General features: G+C 44.5%; 1 protein-coding gene across 2 annotated transcripts in view; it reads left to right on the plus strand.

Moving 5' to 3' along the window:
• trmt2a (tRNA methyltransferase 2A) overlaps nucleotides 1–11,931 on the plus strand; it is a 41,157-nt gene extending 29,226 nt beyond the window's left edge. The window contains exons 9-13 of one of the 2 annotated variants that reach the window (XM_087999875.1): nucleotides 5,302–5,377; nucleotides 7,766–7,882; nucleotides 8,025–8,121; nucleotides 8,706–8,767; nucleotides 11,499–11,931. In XM_087999875.1, the coding sequence (XP_087856001.1) occupies nucleotides 5,302–5,377; nucleotides 7,766–7,882; nucleotides 8,025–8,121; nucleotides 8,706–8,767; nucleotides 11,499–11,527 (381 nt within the window). In that variant the 3' untranslated portion in view covers nucleotides 11,528–11,931. The remainder of the gene's footprint in view (nucleotides 1–5,301; nucleotides 5,378–7,765; nucleotides 7,883–8,024; nucleotides 8,122–8,705; nucleotides 8,768–11,498) is intronic. The other variant, XM_087999874.1, reaches the window with a different exon arrangement.
• Nucleotides 11,932–20,531: the final 8,600 nt, after the last annotated feature.

A 20,531-nucleotide genomic window follows, 5' to 3' on the forward strand; every position in this document is an offset into this window, starting at 1 on the left:
GTAACCGAATTGTGGTCACTATCACCAAGGTAGGTAAGTACAACAAACTTTTATCTACCCACCTCCATAACCAGCACTCTTCAAACATTCCAGAAGATTCCCCCGGCCTCTGGAACTGCTTGGACGCCATTAGCCATGTGGCTGGTGCAGCTGCCACCCCCATGCTGATTGATGATGTCACTTCTGCCCCAGCAAGGCCACTCCCACAACCACTTCCGCTCCTCACAATTCCTCATGCATCACACATGACATCACTTCCGACCCTCACATCATAGCTGATGTCACATGCTCAGTGATTTCCGCCACCCCTACTGCCGTGTCTGCTACCACTTCCGTCCGCACCAACGCCACTCACCAGCATTCTGCTGATATGCCCCCACATATCCCACTGTCACCATTCCCGGCCCCCAGAACCCTGAGGGGAACATCACCCCTGCTCATGACTCCATCCCCATTCCCCCCACCATCACACCCACTCCAGTTACTGGCTCCGCCCCCACTCCCAGCTCCACACCCACACCAGGTCCCAGCTCCCAGCCCTGCCGAGTTTTCACCATCCCTCCAGACCTTCCACTCACTGAGGATGAATGATCTGTCCTTAGCAAAGGACTCACCTTCATCCCCCTCCGTCCACGCATCAATGAATTTAATACACGCCGTGACATCGAACACTTCTTCCGCCGCCTCCGCCTCCGAGCTTGCTTTCATAATCAGGACTCCCGCCCACCTTCTGAGGACCCCTTTGCCCACCTCCAACACACTGCATCCACCTGCACACCCCACACTGGCCTATTACCTGCCCTCGACCTCTTCGTTTCCAACTGCCGCTGGGACATTAACCGCCTCAACTTGTCTACCCCCGTCCCCCACTCCAACCTCTCACCCTCACAACGCGCAGCCCTCCAATCCCTCTGCTCCAATCCTAACCTCACCATCAAGCCGTCAGATAAAGGGGGCGCACTGACCTCTACACCGCTGAAGCTAAACGCCAACTCGAGGACACCTCTTCTTACCACCCCCTCGACCATGACCCCCACCCCAATACCAAACCATCATCTCCCAGATCATACAGAACCTCATCACCTCAGGAGATCTCCCACCCACAGCTTCTAACCTCATAGTCCGGGAACCCCGCACTGCCCGGTTCTACCTCCTTCCCAAGATCCACAAGCCTGACCACCCTGGCCGACCCATTGTCTCAGCATGCTCCTGCCCCACTGAACTCATCTCTACCTACCTCGACACTGTCCTATTCCCCCTAGTCGAGGAACTCCCCACGTATGTTCGAGACATCACCCACACCCTCCACCTCCTCCAAGACTTCCGTTTCCCCGGTCCCCCAATGCCTCATCTTCACCATGGATATCCAATCCCTCTACACCTCCATCTGCCATGACCAGGGCTTCCAAGCCCTCTGTTATTTCCTCTCCCGACGTCCCCAACAGTACCCTTCCACCGACACTTTAATTCGTTTGGCCGAACTGGTCCTCGCCCTTAACAATTTCTCCTTTGAATCCTCCCACTTCCTCCAGACCAAAGGGGTAGCCATGGGCACACGTATGGGCCCCAGCTATGCCTGTCTCTTTGTTGGCTATGTAGAACAGTTGATCTTCCGTAATTACACCGGCACCACTCCCCACCTCTTCCTCCGCTACATTGATGATTGCATTGGCGCCACCTCGTGCTCCCGTGAGGAGGTTGAGCAATTCATCAACTTCACCAACACATTCCACCCTGACCTTAAATTTACCTGGACCATCTCTGACACCTCCCTCCCCTTCCTGGACCTCTCCATCTCCATTAATGACGACCGACTTGACACTGACATTTTTTACAAACCCACCGACTCCCACAGCTACCTGGATTACACGTCTTCCCACCCTACCTCTTGCAAAAATGCCATCCAGTATTCCCAATTCCTCCGCCGTATCTGCTCCCAGGAGGACCAGTTCCACCACAGAACACACCAGATGGCCTCCTTCTTTAGAGACCGCAATTTCCCTTCCTGTGGTTAAAGATGCCCTCCAATTCATCTCGTCCACATCCCGCACCTCCGCCCTCAGACCCCACCCCTCCAACCGTAACAAGGACAGAACACCCCTGGTGCTCACCTTCCACTCTATCAACCTTTGCATAAACCAAATCATCTGCCGACATTTCCGCCACCTCCAAAAAGACCCCACCACCAGGGATATATTTCCCTCCCCACCCCTTTCCGTCTTCCGCAAAGACCGTTCCCTCCGTGACTACCTGGTCAGGTCCACGCCCCCCTACAACCCACCTTCCCATCCTGGCACCTTCCCTGCCACCACAGGAACTGTAAAACCTGAGCCCACACCTCCTCCTTCACCTCCATCCAAGGCCCTAAAGGAGCCTTCCGCATCCATCAAAGTTTTACCTGCACATCCACTAATATCATTTATTGTATCCGTTGCTCCCGATGCGGTCTCCTCTACATTGGAGAGACTGGACGCCTCCTAGTAGAGCGCTTTAGGGAACATCTCCAGGACACCCGCACCAATCGACCACACCACCCTGTGGCCCAACATTTTAACTCCCCCTCCCACTCTGCCGAGGACATGGAGGTCCTGGGCCTCCTTCACTGCCGCTCCCTCACCACCAGATGCCTGGAGGAAGAACGCCTCATCTTTCGCCTCGGAACACTTCAACCCCAGGGCATCAATGTGGACTTCAACAGTTTCCTCATTTCCCCTTCCCCCACCTCACCCTAGTTCCAAACTTCCAGCTCAGCACTGTCCCCATGACTTGTCCTACCTCCCTATCTTCTTTTCCACCTATCCACTCCACCCTCCTCCCTGACCTATCACCTTCATCCCCTCCCCCACTCACCTATTGTACTCTATGCTACTTTCTCCCCACCCCCACCCTCCTCGAGCTTATCTCTCCACGCTTCAGGCTCTCTGCCTTTATTCCTGATGAAGGGCTTTTGCCCGAAACATTGATTTTACTGCTCCTCGGATGCTGCCTGAACTGCTGTGCTCTTCCAGCACCACTAATCCACTATCACCAAAGTGCTCACCTACCTCCAAATCTAACACCTCGCCTGGTTCATTACCCATCACCAAATACAATGTGGCTTCGCTCCTTGTTGGCTTGTCTGCATACTGTGTCAGGAAACCATCCTGCACAAATTGGACAAAAACTGATCCATATAAAGTACTCAAACTATAGTATTTCCAGTCAATATTTGGAAAGTTAAAGTCCCCCATAACAACTATCCTGTTACTCTCACTCCTGTCCAGAATTTTCTTCGCTATCCTTTCCTCTACATTTCTGGAACTATTCGGAGGCCTATAGAAAACTCTCAACAGGGTGACCTCTCCTTTCCTGTTTCTAACCTCAGCCCATACTACCTCAGTAGATGAGTCCTCAAACGTCCTTTCTGCCACTGTAATACTGTCCTTGACTAACAATGCCACACCTCTTTTTTTTTATTATTTTCTCTGTTCGTACTGAAACATCTAAATCCTGGAACCTACAACAACCACTCCTGTCCCTGTTACTAACTGTTTACTAAAGCATTTGATAAGGACCCTAAGTTGGTCCAGAAGATCAAATTGTTCGGAATCCGGGCTGATACAAATTGGATAGAAAATTGACTTGGTCGTAGACGACTGGAGGACTGTGACCATTGATTTTCTGCAAGGATAAAAGAAATCTGATAAGTTTGCAGATGACAGGAAAATTGGTGGAGTTGTGGGTAGTGAGGAAGGCTATTGAATGACCGCAGCAGGATATTGATCAGCTGAGAAGTTGGGCTGATGGAAAATAGAGTTTAATCTGGAAATGTGTTAGATGATACATTTTGGGAGGTCAAATGCAAGAGCAAAGTATACTGTAAATACCAGGACCCTCAGGAGTATTGATATACAGAGAGATCTTGGGGTCCAACTCCATAGCTAAATGAAAATGGCACCACCAAGTGGAGAAGAAGTTAAAGAAAGCATGTGGCATGATTGCCTTTATCGATCGGGGCATTAATTATAAAAATTGGAAAGTCACTTGCAACTGTAAAAGATTTAAGTCAGGCCACATTTGGAATACTGTGTACTGTTCTGGTTGCCACATTGTAGGAAGCCTATTTGGAGACTTTAGAGAGGATGTAGAAGAGGTTTACCATGATGTTGCTTGGATTGGAGCGTATTAGCATAACGAGAAGTTGGACAAACTTGGATTGTTTTTGTTAGAATGTCAGGGGCTGGGGGAGGTGGCGATCTTAGAAGTATACAAAATTATAAGGGGTGTAGATAGGATGGATAGTTGGTGTCTGTTTCCCAGGGTGGAAATGTCAAATACCAGGGGCATAGGCTTATGGTGGGAGGGGAAGAGTTTAAAGGAGATGTGCAAGGTTTATTACAGTTGGTGGTAAATGCCTGGAATGCACTGCCAGGGGAGATAGTAGAAGCAGAAACATTAACAAAGTTTAAGAGGCATTTAGGGAGACGCATGAACAGGCAGAGAATAGAGAGACCAGGTGCAGGCAGACAGGATTAGTTTAGATTAACATGCTCGACACAGACATGGTGAGTTGAAGGTCCTGTTCCTGTGCTGTTGTGTTCTAAGCACATGGGGACATGCAACTTGTACATTATGGATGTGAACACATGAAAACACTTGATTCACTGTTTTTACAAAACGATATGAAAAATACCTACATATAGACATAAAAGTTAGAAGCAGCATATGATGCTTGGGTTTTGAAATCTGCTGGAACATAGGGGTACTAGAAGACTCATTCATTTCACAGATTTGAGATGCTGGGGAAAAATCAGTTTGAGTGGGACACAGAGAGAAATCTCAATTTCGGATGAAGTGAAATTTCAGGTGTGTGACAATATGGGTTTTAAAAAACATAAATTCAAGCTTACATGCATGTCCATATTACAATATGTTTAAAACAAGCTTGCAAGTTTTCAGATTCTGCCATGTCATTTTATGTGCTTTATAATGGGAATTTAGATGGCGAAATGAAGGAGCTGGTGTGAATATGATGGAGTTTACATGGAGGGAAGAACTAAGGGAACAAAGAAAGCGAAGTTCAGAATTGAACGTGAACTGAGTAGGAGGTTGAAATCACTGATGATGGGAGTATCTGTGCCGAGGCATCAAAGCTAAGCAGCTAAACATTGCAAGCTGCTGCCTCTTCTGACATCATATCATTGAAGATCAATTGATAATTTTCATTTTATTGCAAGAGTGGAATAATGTAAGGGATGCTGATATTGGTACTAGATATTTTGACAATTGGGATTAACAATTCTTTTTAATTTTGTTCCTCAGAGAGTGAAGAAAGTTATTGGAATTGAAATGTGCCAGGAAGCTATTGAAGACGCTAAAGTGAATGCAGAGTTAAATGGTTAGTATGTATTAACATCGTTGATAAACTTTCTTGTTGGTCTTGACCATGTTAAGTTCAATTTTCACTTGTTTCAGAACCATTGTCCCAAGACAACATGACACTGTTGGAGTTTCTTCATTAGAGTAGTTGTTTGACCCAGCCCCAGATCTTGATTGTATCTGCTTGTAGAAGATATGGGAATTTTGTTTGTTCCCCTCTCTCCATCCCAAGTGTGTGTTCTTCTTTCTTCTTTGTAGCTTCTCACAGATAACAGGCTAAATCTCCAAGTCTGCCGGGGAATATTCAGTTTCAGTTGTTGCTCAAGGCTTGTATTATGTTGAATGCTAAAGCCCTGTGCTTGACGAAAACCTCCCTGGGGTTTCCATGTTTGATACTATCCTCTGCGATCTGAGGTGAAATAGTTAAATTTTTAAAATGTCCTTTAGTTTTGTTTCTTTAATTAATGTATCAGCTCTGTGCAATTTGTACAAGTTCCATTTTCCTATTCAAGACTGGCAGAAAACATATATCTAAATAACAAAAAATAGAAATTGCTGGTAACATTCCACTCCCAAGCATCCCAGATGTCCATCTATTTTGAACAAGGTGCTTTCCTCCCCTCAGTCATCTGGACAGCCCTGCACTGTACCTCCTCCATTCCCCGTTCCACTGTTCTAAACGCCCCTCTCCTCAATGGAACAAAGACAGGGTTCCCCCTTGTCCTCATCTACCACCCGACGTATCATTCTTAAACACTTCTACCAACTCCAATTAGACCCCACCATCAAGAACATCTTCCCTACCCCTGTCTGCCTGCAGACATAAAATCCATAGAATCCCAACAGTGTGGAAACAGGCTCTTCAGCCCAACAAGTCGACATTGACCCTCCGAAGAGTAACCTATCCATACCCATTTCCCCCGACTAATGCACCTAACCTTCACATCCCTGAACACTATCGATAATGTGGCATGGCCAGTTCACCTAACCTGCACATCTTTGGACTGTGGGAAGAAACCAGAGCACCCGGAGGAACCCCATACAGACACTGGGAGAATGTGCAAACTCCACACAGTCATCTGAGGCTGCGCTGTGAGACAGCATTGCTAACCACTTGAACCACTGTGCTCTTTGTGTGTATGTGTGTGTGTGTGTGTGTATACACATGTATGTGTGTGAGAGAGGGAGGGAGAGTGTGTGTACACATATATATGTGTGAGAGAGAGAGAGAGAGGGAGAGAGTGTGTGTATGCTTGTGAGAGAGAGACAGTGTCATCAGTAACATGGAAACTCTCCCTAAATGCCCACATCTGATTGGAGGAGCATATCGCTCTTCTAAAGGCCATCTTTGTTCCTTCACAATCTACAGACCAAGACTATAGCACCGACTTCTGCAAGGACCATTCCCTTCGCCAATCCTTAGTTCACGCCACTCTCCCCACCAAAATCCTCCCCAAACTGCCTGTACCTGCCCCGGCAATTGTAAAAGATGCAAAACCTGCTGACTCACCACTCCCCTCACTTCCATCCAGGGCCCCAAACAGTCCTTCCAGGTGAGACGTGCCTTTCCTCCAACCTAGTTTACTGTATCTGGTGCTCCCGATGCTTCACTACATCGGTGAGACCAAACGTACACGCGGTACATTTTGCTGAGCATCTCAGCTGGATCTGCAGGGGCTGACCTGACTTCCCACTCACCAGACATTTTAATTTCCCTTCCCACTCCCTTTCTACCAAGACCATCCTTGGTCTTCTCCATTGCCACAGCGAATTAGACCACAAATTGGAGGAACAGCACCTCATCTTCCACCCGGGAAGCCTACAGCCCAGAGGACTCAACACTGCGTTCTCCAATTTCAAGTAACCTCCCTTCCCATCCCCCAACTCCCTTTCCAGCCCCTCCTCCTCTCTTCCATTCCTCTGACCTTTCTCTTCACCCCTCCACCCCCACCTGCAGCTCCTCTTACACCCACCCCCAATCCTGAAGAAAGGTCGCACCCGAAATGTTGACTTCTCCACCTCTTGATGTTACCTGGCTTAATGTGTTCTTTGTGAGGAGAAAGTAGAGTTGATATCTTGAGTGCAGTGACTCCTTTTTGGAGCAAAACTGTTTTATTTATCTAAGTTAAAAATCACACAACACCAGGTTATAGTCCAACAGGTTTAAATGGAAGCACTAGCTTTCAGAGCACCGCTCCTTCATCAGGTGACAACCACCTGATGAAGGAGCAGCGCTCCAAAAGCTAGTGCTTCCAATTAAGCCTGTTGGACTATAACCTGGTGTTGTGTGATTTTTAACTTTATTCGCCCCAGTCCAACACCGGCATCTCCAAATCATAACTATTATTTATCTAAGTAACTGTTCACATTTCTATTTAACTTCATTTTAATTTTTCCTTTCTGTCAGGTCTGTCCAATGTGGAATTCTTGTGTGGAAAAGCTGAAGATCTCTTTCCCACTGTAATCAATTCTTTAACATCACAGAACTTAGTTGCTGTTGTAGACCCACCTCGGGCAGGACTTCGTAAGAACCATTTTGATACTGAATACTACATTATTGAAAGTTGCCAGTGCAAGATTACAGCCATTTTTAAAAAATTCAACTGACCATATAAGAGTCAATTAACTGGGATTGTTTTTACATTTAACATATTTTTGATTTCCAGATTCCAGAGTTGTATTAGCAATAAGAAGAGCAGAGCATCTGAAAAGTCTGATCTATGTTGCTTGTAATGCTCGAGCAGCCATGAACAATTTTGTGGAGTAAGTTATCTTCTTATTTTGACAATCTAAATATTAAAAAAAAGTTGAGGAAATGTTGCTCAATATTTTGTTCCCTCTGGTATGTCAGAAGGCACAGCAGAGCCTGTAAGTGATGGTTAGAACAGTACCACCCACTTTCACCTGTGGTCATGCTGTGCAGTGCATTTAACTTTTTCATCATGTATAACAGTATAGCAGGTCTTGATCATTGTCCCATCTGTAGGTGTGAAGTTCCATCCTTTGATGGAGTTTAAGTTTAAAACCAGTTTGAACAGCATGGCAGTCCTGTAATGATTTGAAACCGGTGCATTAGGCCACCTGTTTGCAATTTGGCCGAAGAGGTGTCACCTGCACTTACCGGTGCTGCTCTGACCCCAAGGCTCAAGCATTAGGTTCAGAACTCTTCCAAAACATGATGAAAAATAACAATGAAAATTAGAAGCAGGCAGAGGCAATTCAGTCCCTTGAGCCTGCTCTATCATTCAGTAAGATCATGGTTCATCTTCAATTCTGCATTCCCAGCTATTCCTGATAATCTTTCTTGCCCTTTTGCTTAACAAGAATTTGTCTATCTCTGCCTAAAGGTATTCATGGGCTCTGCTTCCACCACCTTTTCAGGAAGAGTTCCAAAAACTCAGGAACCTATGTGAGCAAAACATTTGCCTTATCTCTCTCTCTCTCTCTCTCTCTCTTTCTCGCTCTCTCTCTCTTGATTTTTAAAGAGTGACCCCTACTTTTCGGTTCATCTACAAGAGCAAGCATCTTCTCTACATCTTCCCTGTTAGGACCCAATCTAATCAATCGTGTCTTCCTCTGCTGGACTTCAGTAAATACAAGCCCAAGTTGTCCAGTCTCTCCTCATAAGACAACTTTCCCACTCCAGGTATTAGTCTGGCAAACCTTCTCTGGACTGTCTCTGATGCATTTATATCCTTGCTTAAATAAGGTGCACTGTGCACTCTACTCCAGGTCAAAGTTCCCTCCGGACGTCACTGCCAAGTATGGACCTCCAAGAGTATGCTGTCAGAAAGAAAGTTAGAGGGAACGCTGCTCCAGATCCGATCTCACCAATGCCCTGTATAACTAAAGCATAACCTCCCTACATTTGTATTGGGCTCCCTTTGTGACAAATAATGACACTCTATTTAACAATCCCTAATTACTTGTTGTACCTGCATACTAACCTTTTCTGATTCATGTACTCAGGCACCCAAATCCCTTTGCACCACAGAGTTCTGCAATCTCTCACATATAGATAATATGCTTTTCTATTTTCCTGCCAAAATAGACAATTTCACATTTGTCCATATTATACTTTATTTGCCACAACATCTCCAACTCATTCAGCCTATCTAAATCCTTTTGTAGCCTGCTTATGTCCTTTTCTCAACTTACATTTCTTGCTATCTTTGTGTCATCAACATATTTGATCCCTTCATCTGAGTCATTTATGTACATTTGTAAACAGTTGAGGTCACTAAACTGATGCATCATTTGTTACATCTTACCAAGCTGAGAGATTTCCTTACACATACCCTGTGCTGCTTGTTAGCGAGCCAATCTACTATCCGTGTCAAATGCCACCCCGAAAGCCATAAGCTTTTACTTGCTGCAAAAACATTGTTGTGGCACTTTATCAAATGGCTTCTGAAAGTCTGAGTACAGTGTGCCCCTTTATGCACAGTATGTGTCATCCCCTCAAAGAACTCCAATAGATTGGTCAGATATAATTTTCCTTTCACAAAGTTGTGTTGATACTACCTGATTATGTTGAACTTGTTAAAATGTCCTGCTTAATTTTAATAATAGTCAACTATTAAAATTTTTTAAATTTTCTTGTGGGATGTGGGCATTGCAGGCTAGCCAGCATATATTGCCTGTCCTGTATGATAGATGTGAAGCTAATTCGCCTGTGGCTTTCAGCTTTCTGTCTCCCCTTTTTGAATAAAGGAGTTATAATCTATACCTTCCAATTTAGTGGGACTGTCCCCAAATCAAAAGAGTTTTGGAAAACTCATATCATAGCATCAACTATCTCAGTAGCCATTTATTTTCATACCCAGGAGTCCATAAGGACCCAGGCTCTTGTCAGCCCAGAGGTCCAGCACTTGACCTTTTTTCTGATTGTACTTCTGATTTCACTGGGTTCTTTCCTCCCTTCCATTTCCTGATTTGTCATTACTTCTGGAATATTACTTAGCTTGTCTATAGTGAAGAATTATGCAAAATACCTTTTCAATTTAACTATCATTTCATTATTTTCCATTATTAATTCAAATGTCTCAAATGCAGTCTACTACTGCATCACTGTTGACTTATTCTTTACCAAAGTTTGCCAATTCATTTTAGGGAGCTCTGAAATTATGTCTTCAAAATTGCCTTTAGTTTAATTCCAAAAAAAAATGGATCCTCTCCTCTCTCCCTGAAACAGCATTTAAAATTAAGTCCTGTTATAGTTCCTGCCATCTATGGGTGCCTTCACTATGAGATCATAAATTAATCCTATCTCGTTGTACAATTCTGGGTCAACTATCTCTGCTTGGTTGCAGAACATGCTGTTCTCAGAAACTATGCCAAAAACATTTAATGAACTCTGCATCTAGGTCACCTTTGTCCATTTGATTTTACCAGTCTATACATCGATTAAAATCTCCCTTGGTTTTCGCTGTGCCTTTTTAACAAGCACTGATTTTTGTTTTCTTCCTTCATGACATTTGGTTACTATTGCAGATCTGTATACTTCTCCAAATAACTTCCTGCCCTAACCTTGGGGTCAAATGATATATTTTCCAGCAAGTGAAGTTTACAGTAATGGGAAGTAAAGTAATAGGATGAGAACATTGGATTCAATGGATACTATTTGGATTTGAAATACCAGACTCCAGTAAAATTACTGCTGGAATGTAAATGGTGAAAATTCCCATCAGCAGAACACCAGATGTTCTAAACAGTACATAACTTCCATTCCTGCTTGTTATGCTACAGATTTATTGTGGCAGCAATACATGAACAAGACCTTTATTTAAACTGGCGATTTGGCACTTGTGCTTTGAATAACAGTAGTCACAATTTTGTGTCACTAAATAAAGTATTGTTATAGAAAATTATTTGCTAATTTTATTTATTATCTATATTCCATTTACTAATGTTTTGATGAGATACAGCTAAAATGTGATTCATGTGCTTTGTTTAAAAGTAACAGTAAAGAATGCTCATATTGAAAATTACTATCTCTGGGACTGTTACAGTCTTCACCTGCACCCACGTGAATCAGTAATTGAATGGTCAGCATTGTGACGTGAATTATTAATGAAACAAATTGTAAACGTAAAATTATCTCTTTCCTTCTGTCCTCCACCGCTCATGTTTTGTTACAGCCTTTGTCGTGCCCCATCTCATCGAGTGAAGGGATCTCCATTTCGTCCAGTTAAAGCTATGGCTGTCGATCTCTTCCCACATACAATGTACTATGAACTGTTAATATTGTTTCAGAGAGTGGAGTAAGCTCAGATTCTTCAAAGATTGAACCGTTAGGAACACAGCTGGGACTGAACTTATTACAGATATTATGGAAAACAAATATTGGGATTAACCAGAAATGCTACCTTGTTCAGCATGTAACTATTATATTTGTATGATGTTGGCATACAGTTTTTCTTTCTGCATAGTGTTTGTAATTTGTGTTTTAACCAAGTCAGCATTATAATGACCTTTAATGAGCAAAATTAAGAGTTTGATTTGAATAGTTCTTGTACATGTTACCATGATGTGTGAATTTGTTGAACTTAATAAAATGTGGTCAATACTGTTTTTCAATGTTTTGCTAATTGTATGTTAGAAGTTTCCAATTGCTGTTTATGCAAGTATGGTCAGAGGACTGAAGGGTTGAGGAACAACTGTTGGCTAGATCACCAGAAGTCCCTTGCTTATCCAATAGTACAATGGGATTTTTATGCCTCTGAGATAACAAACAGTTTTGCATGAGATGTTAAACCTTCAGTGTTCCATTGGCGTGTTAGCTGAATTTATGTACTGAAGGCTTCAGAATCGCTTCTAAATTTAGGAGTTATCTCTAAATTTATTCTTTCCTGCTCAAATTACAGCTGATGCCAAGGCTGATAACCCTTTGCTGTTTGGATATTGTCATGGAATTGGAGAAAAAGCAGATAAATTAAGTTTAATATGTTGCTCCAACAAAACTGGAATTGTTGGAGAAACTCAGCAAGTCCAGCAGCATCTGCAGAGTGAGAAAGCAGAGTTGATGTTCTGAGGCCAGTGACCCTTCTTCAGAACCCAAAATGTTGACTCTGTTTTCTCTGCATAGATGCTGCTAGACCTGCTGAGTTTCTCTAGTGATTTTTTTTGTTTGAGATTGGCAGCATTTGCAGTTCTTGGTTTTATTTCAACTCCATCTCTAAGACAGGCACAGTACCTCCATATACCATGGATGAATGCACCAAAGATGCGTGCACACACACAGCATTTGTTGGCTGGCCATCCTATTTTCCCTTAAGATGAAGAACTTTATTTGCAATTCACTAACCCATGATACACAAAAAGCAAGATTAATCCAACCCAGCCAATTAGCACTTCAGCAGGTTCCTGTTGATCAACAGCAAAGTGATGGAAGATAGCATTGAGTGCTATCAAGCAGCACTTATTTCACAATAACCTGCTCTATACACTCTGCTCCTGACCTCATTGCAGCCTCAATCCAAACATGGAAAAAATTGAATTCCAGAGGACTGGGATGAGTGACCAACCTTGACATCAAGTTGCATTTGACTGTGTGGTTAATAAAATTGGAATCAATGGGAACTGAGGTGAGTTTGCTGTATCTCAGATTCATGCCTGACACTAAATAAACTGGTTGGGATTATTGGAGGTCAGTCACCGCAGTTCCAGGACATCTCTGCAGAAGGTCCTCGGAGTAAAACATCTTCCTAATCAGTAACCTCTGGGGCAGGTGGGACTTGTACCCAGACCTCCTTACTTAGAGGTAGTGGCACTACAACACCACCCACAAACCCTCTTGGTTCAACAGGGTAGATATTTTTAATCAGCCTGTTCAAGGATTTTAGGAGATGTCTTCGGAGCAAGTGGGACTTGAACCCAGATCTTTTGGCCTGGGATAGGGATCCTGTGTCACAAGAGCCTTCAAAAAGCAAATGTAAGTAGATTAAAATATTTTCAACCTGTTTGTATAAATTATTACACACCTCAGGAGCAGGTGGGACTTAACACCTGGGCCTCTGGCTCAGACATAGGGGATACTATCATTGCAATACTCTAAGTTGTTCATCAGGACAGTTTCCTTGGCGCTTTATCCCTCATCCCTACTTAGAAAACCCCAAAGAATTGAGAACACTGGAAATCAGAAATAAAAGCAAATTGCTGGAAAACCCTACATCTGGCAGAAGCTGCTTTATCTGGAAGAGGGAGGAAGTAAATGCTTCTGCAATTGAATGGGAAGTTTCTGTGGGGTTGTGGGAAGGTGTTTGAAATAGAGGAGGAGTGACTTAAGATGTATCATATGGAATAGTCCCTGTGGAAAGCTGACAAGGGAGGGGAATAGAAACAAAAAAAGTACAGCGCAGTACAGGCCCTTTGGCCCTCGATGTTGAGCCGATCCAAGCCCACCTAACCTACACTAGCCCACTATCCTCCATATGCCTATCCAATGCCCGTTTAAATGCCCATAAAGAGGGAGAGTCCACCACTGCTACTGGCAGGGCATTCCATGAACTCACGACTCACTGAGTAAAGAATCTACCCCTAACACCTGTCCTATACCTACCAGCCCTTAATTTAAAGCTATGCCCCTTCGTAGTAGCTGACTCCATACGTGGAAAAAGGTTCTCATGGTCAACCCTATCTAAAGCCCTAATCATTTTGTACACCTCTATCAAGTCACCCCTAAACCTTCTTTTCTCCAATGAAAACAGCCCCAAGTGCCTCAGCCTTTCCTCATACGATCTTCCTACCATACCAGGCAACATCCTGGTAAACCTCCTCTGCACCCGTTCCAGTGCCTCCACATCCTTCCTATAGTATGGCGACCAAAACTGCACACACTACTCCAGATGTGGCCGCACCAGAGTCTTATACAACTGCAACATGACCTCAGGACTCTGGAACTCAATTCCTCTACCAATAAAAGCCAGTACGCCATATGCCTTCTTCACCGCACTATTTACCTGGGTGGCAACTTTCAGAGATCTATGTACATGGACACCAAGATCCCTCTGCTCATCCACACTACCAAGTACCCGACCATTAGCCCAGTACCCCGTCTTTATGTTACTCTTACCAAAGTGAATCACCTCACACTTACCTACATTGAACTCCATTTTCCACCTTTCTGCCCAGCTCTGCAGCTTACCTATATCCCGCTGTAACCTGACACATCCTTCCTCACTGTCAACAACTCCACCGACTTTCGTATCATCCGCAAACTTGCTCACCCAATGTTCTAGCCCCTCCTCCAGGTCATTTATAAAAATGACAAACAGCAATGGTCCCAAAACAGATCCTTGCAGAACACCGCTAGTAACTGCACTCCAAGATGAACCTTTACCATCAACTACTACCCTCTGTCTTCTTCCAGCCAGCCAATTCCTAACCCAAACCTCCAACTCACCCTCAATGCCATACCTCCGTATTTTTTGCAGTAGCCTACCATGGGGAACCTTATCAAATGCCTTACTAAAATCCATATACACCACATCTACCGCTTTACCCTCGTCCACCTCCTTAGTCACCTTCTCAAAGAATTCAATAAGGTTTGTGAGGCACGACCTGCCCTTCACAAAACCATGCTGACTATCTTTGATCACATTATTCCTATCCAGATGTTCATAAATCCTATCCCTTACAATTCTCTCTAAGACTTTGCCCACAACAGTAGTGAGACTCACCGGCCTATAGTTACTAGGGTTATCCCTACTTCCCTTCTTGAACAAGGGAACCACATTTGCTATCCTCCAGTCTTCTGGCACTATTCCTGTAGATAACGAGGACATAAAAATCAAGGCCAATGGCTCTGCAATCTCCTCCTTTGCTTCCCAGAGAATCCTAGGATAAATGCCATCACGCCCAGGGACTTATCTATTTTCACCCTTTCCAGAATTTCCAACACCTCTTCCCAACATACCTCAAAGCCGTCCATTCTAATTAATTGTAACTCAGTATTCACATCGGCAACAATGTCCTGTTCCTGAGTGAATACTGACGAAAAGTATTCATTCAGTGTCTCCCCAATCTCTTCAGCCTCCACACGCAACTTCCCACTACTATCCTTGACTGGACCTATTCCTACCCTAGTCATTCTTTTATTCCTGACATACCTATAGAAAGCCTTTGGGTTTTCCCTAATCCTACCAACTAAGGACTTTTCATGTCCCCTCCTTGCTGCTCTTAGCTCTCTCTTCAGATCCTTCCTGGCTACCTTATAACTCTCCCAATTGAACCTTCACACCTCATCTTTACATACGCCACCCTCTTCCCTTTAACAAGGGATTCCAATTCCTTATTAAACAACGGCTCCCTCACACGACCCTTTCCTCCCTGCCTGACAGGTACATACTTATCAAGGACACTCAATAGTTGCTCCTTGAACAAGCTCCACATATCAATTGCGCCCTTCCCTTGAAGCCTACTTTTCCAAGCCACGCATCCTAAGTCGTGCCTCACCACATCATAATTTCCCTGCCCCCAGCTATAACTCTTGCCCTGCAGTGCACACTTATCCCTCTCCATCACTAGAGTAAAAGTCACTGAATTGTGGTCACTGTCCCCAAAGTGCTCACCTACCTCCAATTCTAACACCTGGCCTGGTTCGTTACCCAGAACCAAATCCAGTATGGCCTCACCTCTTGTTGGCCTGTCTACATGTTGTGTCAGGAAACCCTCCTGCACACATTGGACAAACACCGACCCATCTAACGAACTCGAGCTATAGCTTTCCCAGTCAATATCTGGAAAGTTAAAGTCCCCCAAAACAACCACCCTATTACTTTCACTCTTCTCCTGAATCATCCTCGCAATCCTTTCTTCTACATCTCTAGGACTATTAGGAGGCCTGTAGAAAACTCCCAACAGGGTGACCTCACCTTTCCTATTCCTAACCTCAGCCCAAACTACCTCAGATGGCCGAGTCTTCATCCATCGTCCTTTCCACCGCTGTAATACTATCTTTGACAAGCAATGCCACACCTCCCCCTCTTTTACTCCCACCTCTGACCCTACTAAAATATTTAAACCCTGGAACCTGCAACAGCCAATCCTGTCCCTGTTCTACCCATGTCTCCGTAACAGCCACAACATCGAAATCCCAGGTACCAACCCACGCTGCAAGTTCACCTACCTTATTTCGTATACATCTTGCAATGAAGTATACACACTTCAAGCCACTTTCCTGTTTACAGGCACCCTCCTTTGAGATTGATGCCATGTTCCTAACCTCCCTACACTCCAGGTCCTGCACCCTAAAGCTACAGTCTAGGTTCCCATGCCCCTGCAGAGTTAGTTTAAACCCCCCCAAGAGCACTAGCAAACCTCCCCCCAAGGATACTGGTGCCCCTCAGGTTCAGGTGTAGACCATCCTGTTCATAGAGGTCCCACCTTCCCCAATTATCCAGATACCGGAATCCCTCCCTCCTGCACCATCCCTGTAGCCACGCATTTAACTGTGTTCTCTCCCTATTCCTCGACTCTCTATCACGTGGCACGGGTAACAAACCAGAGACAACAACTCTTTGTTCTAACTCTGAGCTTCCAACCTAGCTCCCTGAAAGCCTGCCTAACATCCTCAGCCCTGTTCCTACCTATGTCGTTAGTGCCAATGTGGACCACAACTTCGGGCTGCTGCCCCTCCCCTTAAGGACCCGGAAAACACGATCAGAGACGTCACAGACCCTTGCACCTGGGAGGCAACATACCAAACGTGAGTCTCTCTCGCCCCCACAAAACCGCCTATCTGTGCCCCGAACTATCGAGTCCCCAATAACTATTGCTCTGCTCTTCTCCACCCTTCCCTTCTGAGCAACGGGGACAGGCTCAGTGCCAGAGGCCCCATCTTTTGGTAAGTTGTCCCCTCCCTCTCCCTCCCCCCCCCCCCCCCCCCCCCAAGTATCCAAAACGGTATACTTGTTCTTGAGGGGAACAGCCACAAGGGGTCCCTGCACTGGCTGCTTCCTCCCAGTCCCCCTCACTGTCACCCATCTGTCTGCAATCTTTGGAGTTACTACTTCCCTAAAGCTCCGAGCTATGACCCCCTCTGCCTCCCGAATGATCCTAAGTTCATCCAACTCCAGCTCCAGTTCCCTAACAGTCTTGGAGGAGCTGGAGATGGGTGCACTTCCTGCAAGTGTAATCAGCAGGGACGACCATGGCATCCCTCACCTCAAACATGTTGCAAGAGGAACATTGCACTGCCTTCACTGCCATCCCTCTAAAAGTAACCTTTTAAAAAAAAAAACTAGGTCTAAAGAATAGAACAAGCAAAATGCAGCACTTACCTACTTACCACAACGGATCTTATTATTAGGTTAAAGGGCGGCGGGTGGGAGGCACTACCTCTGTAGTGCCTCGGGTTCCTCTCCTGTGCGCTTTTATAGGGAAAAAAAACCTACCCAGGTAAGCTTGCGCTACACCAGCTTCCGGGTCTGCTCCGCGCTTTTTTAAAAAAAACCTTTCAAATTTAAACCGTTAAACAAACGTCACCAAGCCTTCAAGCAGCCACTGCCAAACAGCCCTTACCTGCTCCGCTGAGAGAGTGAATGTGTCTGGTCATGACATCCTGTTGGAGGTGGAAGAAATAGTGCTAAAAATCCTTTGTATATGGATGCTGTGAGGACCAAGGGACCCTATCAATGTTATGTGAGGGAAGAGGAGGAGTCAGGGTTGAAATGTAGGAGATGGGTCAGATTTGACTGAGGGTCTGTCAACCACAGTGCTGGGTAATCCTCAGTTGGGGGAAGTGGTGTAAATTTCAGAGGTCCCCTTGTAGAAACTGGCATCCTTGGAACAGATGTGACTGACCGAGAAATCTTCACAGGAAGTCCAGTGTGATGATGCATAGTCAAAGTAACAGTGGAGTCAGTGGGTTTATAATGATTAGTGGTGGCCAGCCTAACCTCAGAAATGGAGAGGAGATGGAGATATCAGAAGCGAAGGTGAAAGCAGGATGGAAATTAGAAGAGATGCTCATAAACTATTTCAATTCTGGACGAGAGGGGAAAGCAGCACTGATAATGTCATTGATATACTGGAGAAAGAATTAGGGTGGAGGCCAGAGTATAATTGGAACAAGGAATGTTCCTTGCACCCTACAAAGAGGCAAGCATAACTGGGCTCTGACCTGAAGTAAGGATGAGCTCATACATATGGAGAAAGATGGGGACAGTTCAGGCCTATTTTTCAGGAAGAACCTTAAAGCCGAGACTATCCTGATGGGGATAGATTTGTAAAGGGATTGCATTCCATGGTGAAGAGGCAACAACTTGAACCCACGATCAGGGAAATTCTGAAATTGAGGTAAAGCAGGACCTTGCAGCCTTCAGAACTTAATATCGGATTAAATAATGTTAGGGCCTGAGCACCTTCTCTCATGTTCTTATCCCAACTGCTGCTACAAAGAACCTATTGGCATCCATTAATGACCCCATTAGCAACTATTGATTGCCCTAGGCCGACTTTTACCCAGACCCTGTTTCTCTTTCTGGGCTCCATCTTCACACCCTCTCCACATTTTCAGCCATATATTTTCTAACATCGGTTTTAAAGAGGGGTCACTGAATCCAAAATATTAACTGTGCTTCCATTCATACTGAGTTTTCCCAGCAATTTTTATTTTTGTTTCCCCTACTTATCTATAATTGAGTTCACATTAAATTTAAAATTAACCGAATAAATTAACATGAAAAGGGGAAAGTGAGTCAAAGCCATTATGTCCAAGTCTTCTTTTGGTTCTTGAATGCTTCTGGGTTTTTGTATATTATTTGCAAAAGTACCTGCTATTTATTTCATTACTCAGAACTTCTAAGCAGCTGTTGAACACTTCAATGCCTCATGGTCTAATTAGTAAGGTTGCAGACAAAGATTGGAGAAATTGCAGATAGTGAGAATTGTCAATGGATACAGCACTGTAGCTCATTTGGAGGCAGTCAGAAAATGGCAGATGGAGTTTAATCTGGACAAATGTGAGGTGATGCACTTTGCAAGGTCAAGTACAGGTGGAAATTATACAGTGAATGGTAAAACCTTTAGGAGTATTGACATGCAACAGGATTTGGGTGTGTAGGACCACAGATCACTGAAGGTGGAAGCACAGATAGATAATAGTAAAAAAAAAAGCCTTCCCTTTATTGGAAGGTCAAATTCAAAAAGTCACATTACACCAGGTTATAGTCCAACAGATTTGTTTCAAATCACAAGCTTTCAGAGCACTGATCTTTCAACAGGTGAAGTGGTCACCTGGCGTGTGACTTTTTACTTTGTCCACCCCAGTCCAATACTGGCAACTCCAGATCATTCATTAGAAGGATAGGCAAGTTAAGCTGCAGCTGTATAGGACTTTAGTTAGGCCACATTTGAAACAGTGTGGTGACCAGAATTGTACCCAACCAGAAGGATGTGGATGCTTTGGAGAAGGTACAGAAAAGGCTTACCAGGATGTTGCCTGATATGGGGAATTTTAGCTATGAAGAAAGGATGCACAGTGGCTCAATGGTTAGCACTGTTGTCTCTCAGCACCAGAGACCCAGATTTGACTCCAGCCTCGGGTGACTGTGAAGTTTGCGCATTCTCTCAGTCTGCGTGGGTTTCTGCCAGGTGCTCTGGTTTCCTCCCCAGCCCAAAGATGTGCAGGGTAAGTGGATTGGATATACTGAATTGCCCATAATGTGCAGGTTAAGTGGTTGAGCCATGGGAAATGCAGTTTCAGGTGGAGTCTGGGTGGGACAACCTTCAGAGGGTCATTGTGGACTTTATGGCCAAATGGTCTGTTTCCACACCGTAGAAATTTGATGACAAGAAAGGTTGGATAGACTGGAAGGCAGGAGTTTAAGACCGGATAGAAATTTATAAGATTGTGAATGGCATGGATAGAGTGGAAAGTATGAGGCTTTTTCAGAATAAGCGAGTTTGATGGTGAAAATGTAAAAATCTTAGCGAACTGCAGACTCACTGAGTAATATGGGCCCTAAGACAGAATTGAAGTCTGCCAGTGCTGGGCCATATCCCCCCATGTTGCATCTGAGTGAGTTGGGTTAACTGTTAACACGCCAAGCAACCTTGTTAATGAGAAAAAAACTTCATGAAAAACCTTTCGGATTTTGGAGCTTTTCGGATTTCAAATAAAGGGTGTCTACTTGTACAATGAAATGAAAATAAAGGACTAGGCACAGTAC

Source organism: Chiloscyllium plagiosum, unplaced genomic scaffold (genome assembly GCF_037043375.1).
Source record: "Chiloscyllium plagiosum isolate Xiang-an unplaced genomic scaffold, Cpla_swu_hap1 HiC_scaffold_24, whole genome shotgun sequence".
NCBI classification, from domain to species: domain Eukaryota; kingdom Metazoa; phylum Chordata; class Chondrichthyes; order Orectolobiformes; family Hemiscylliidae; genus Chiloscyllium; species Chiloscyllium plagiosum.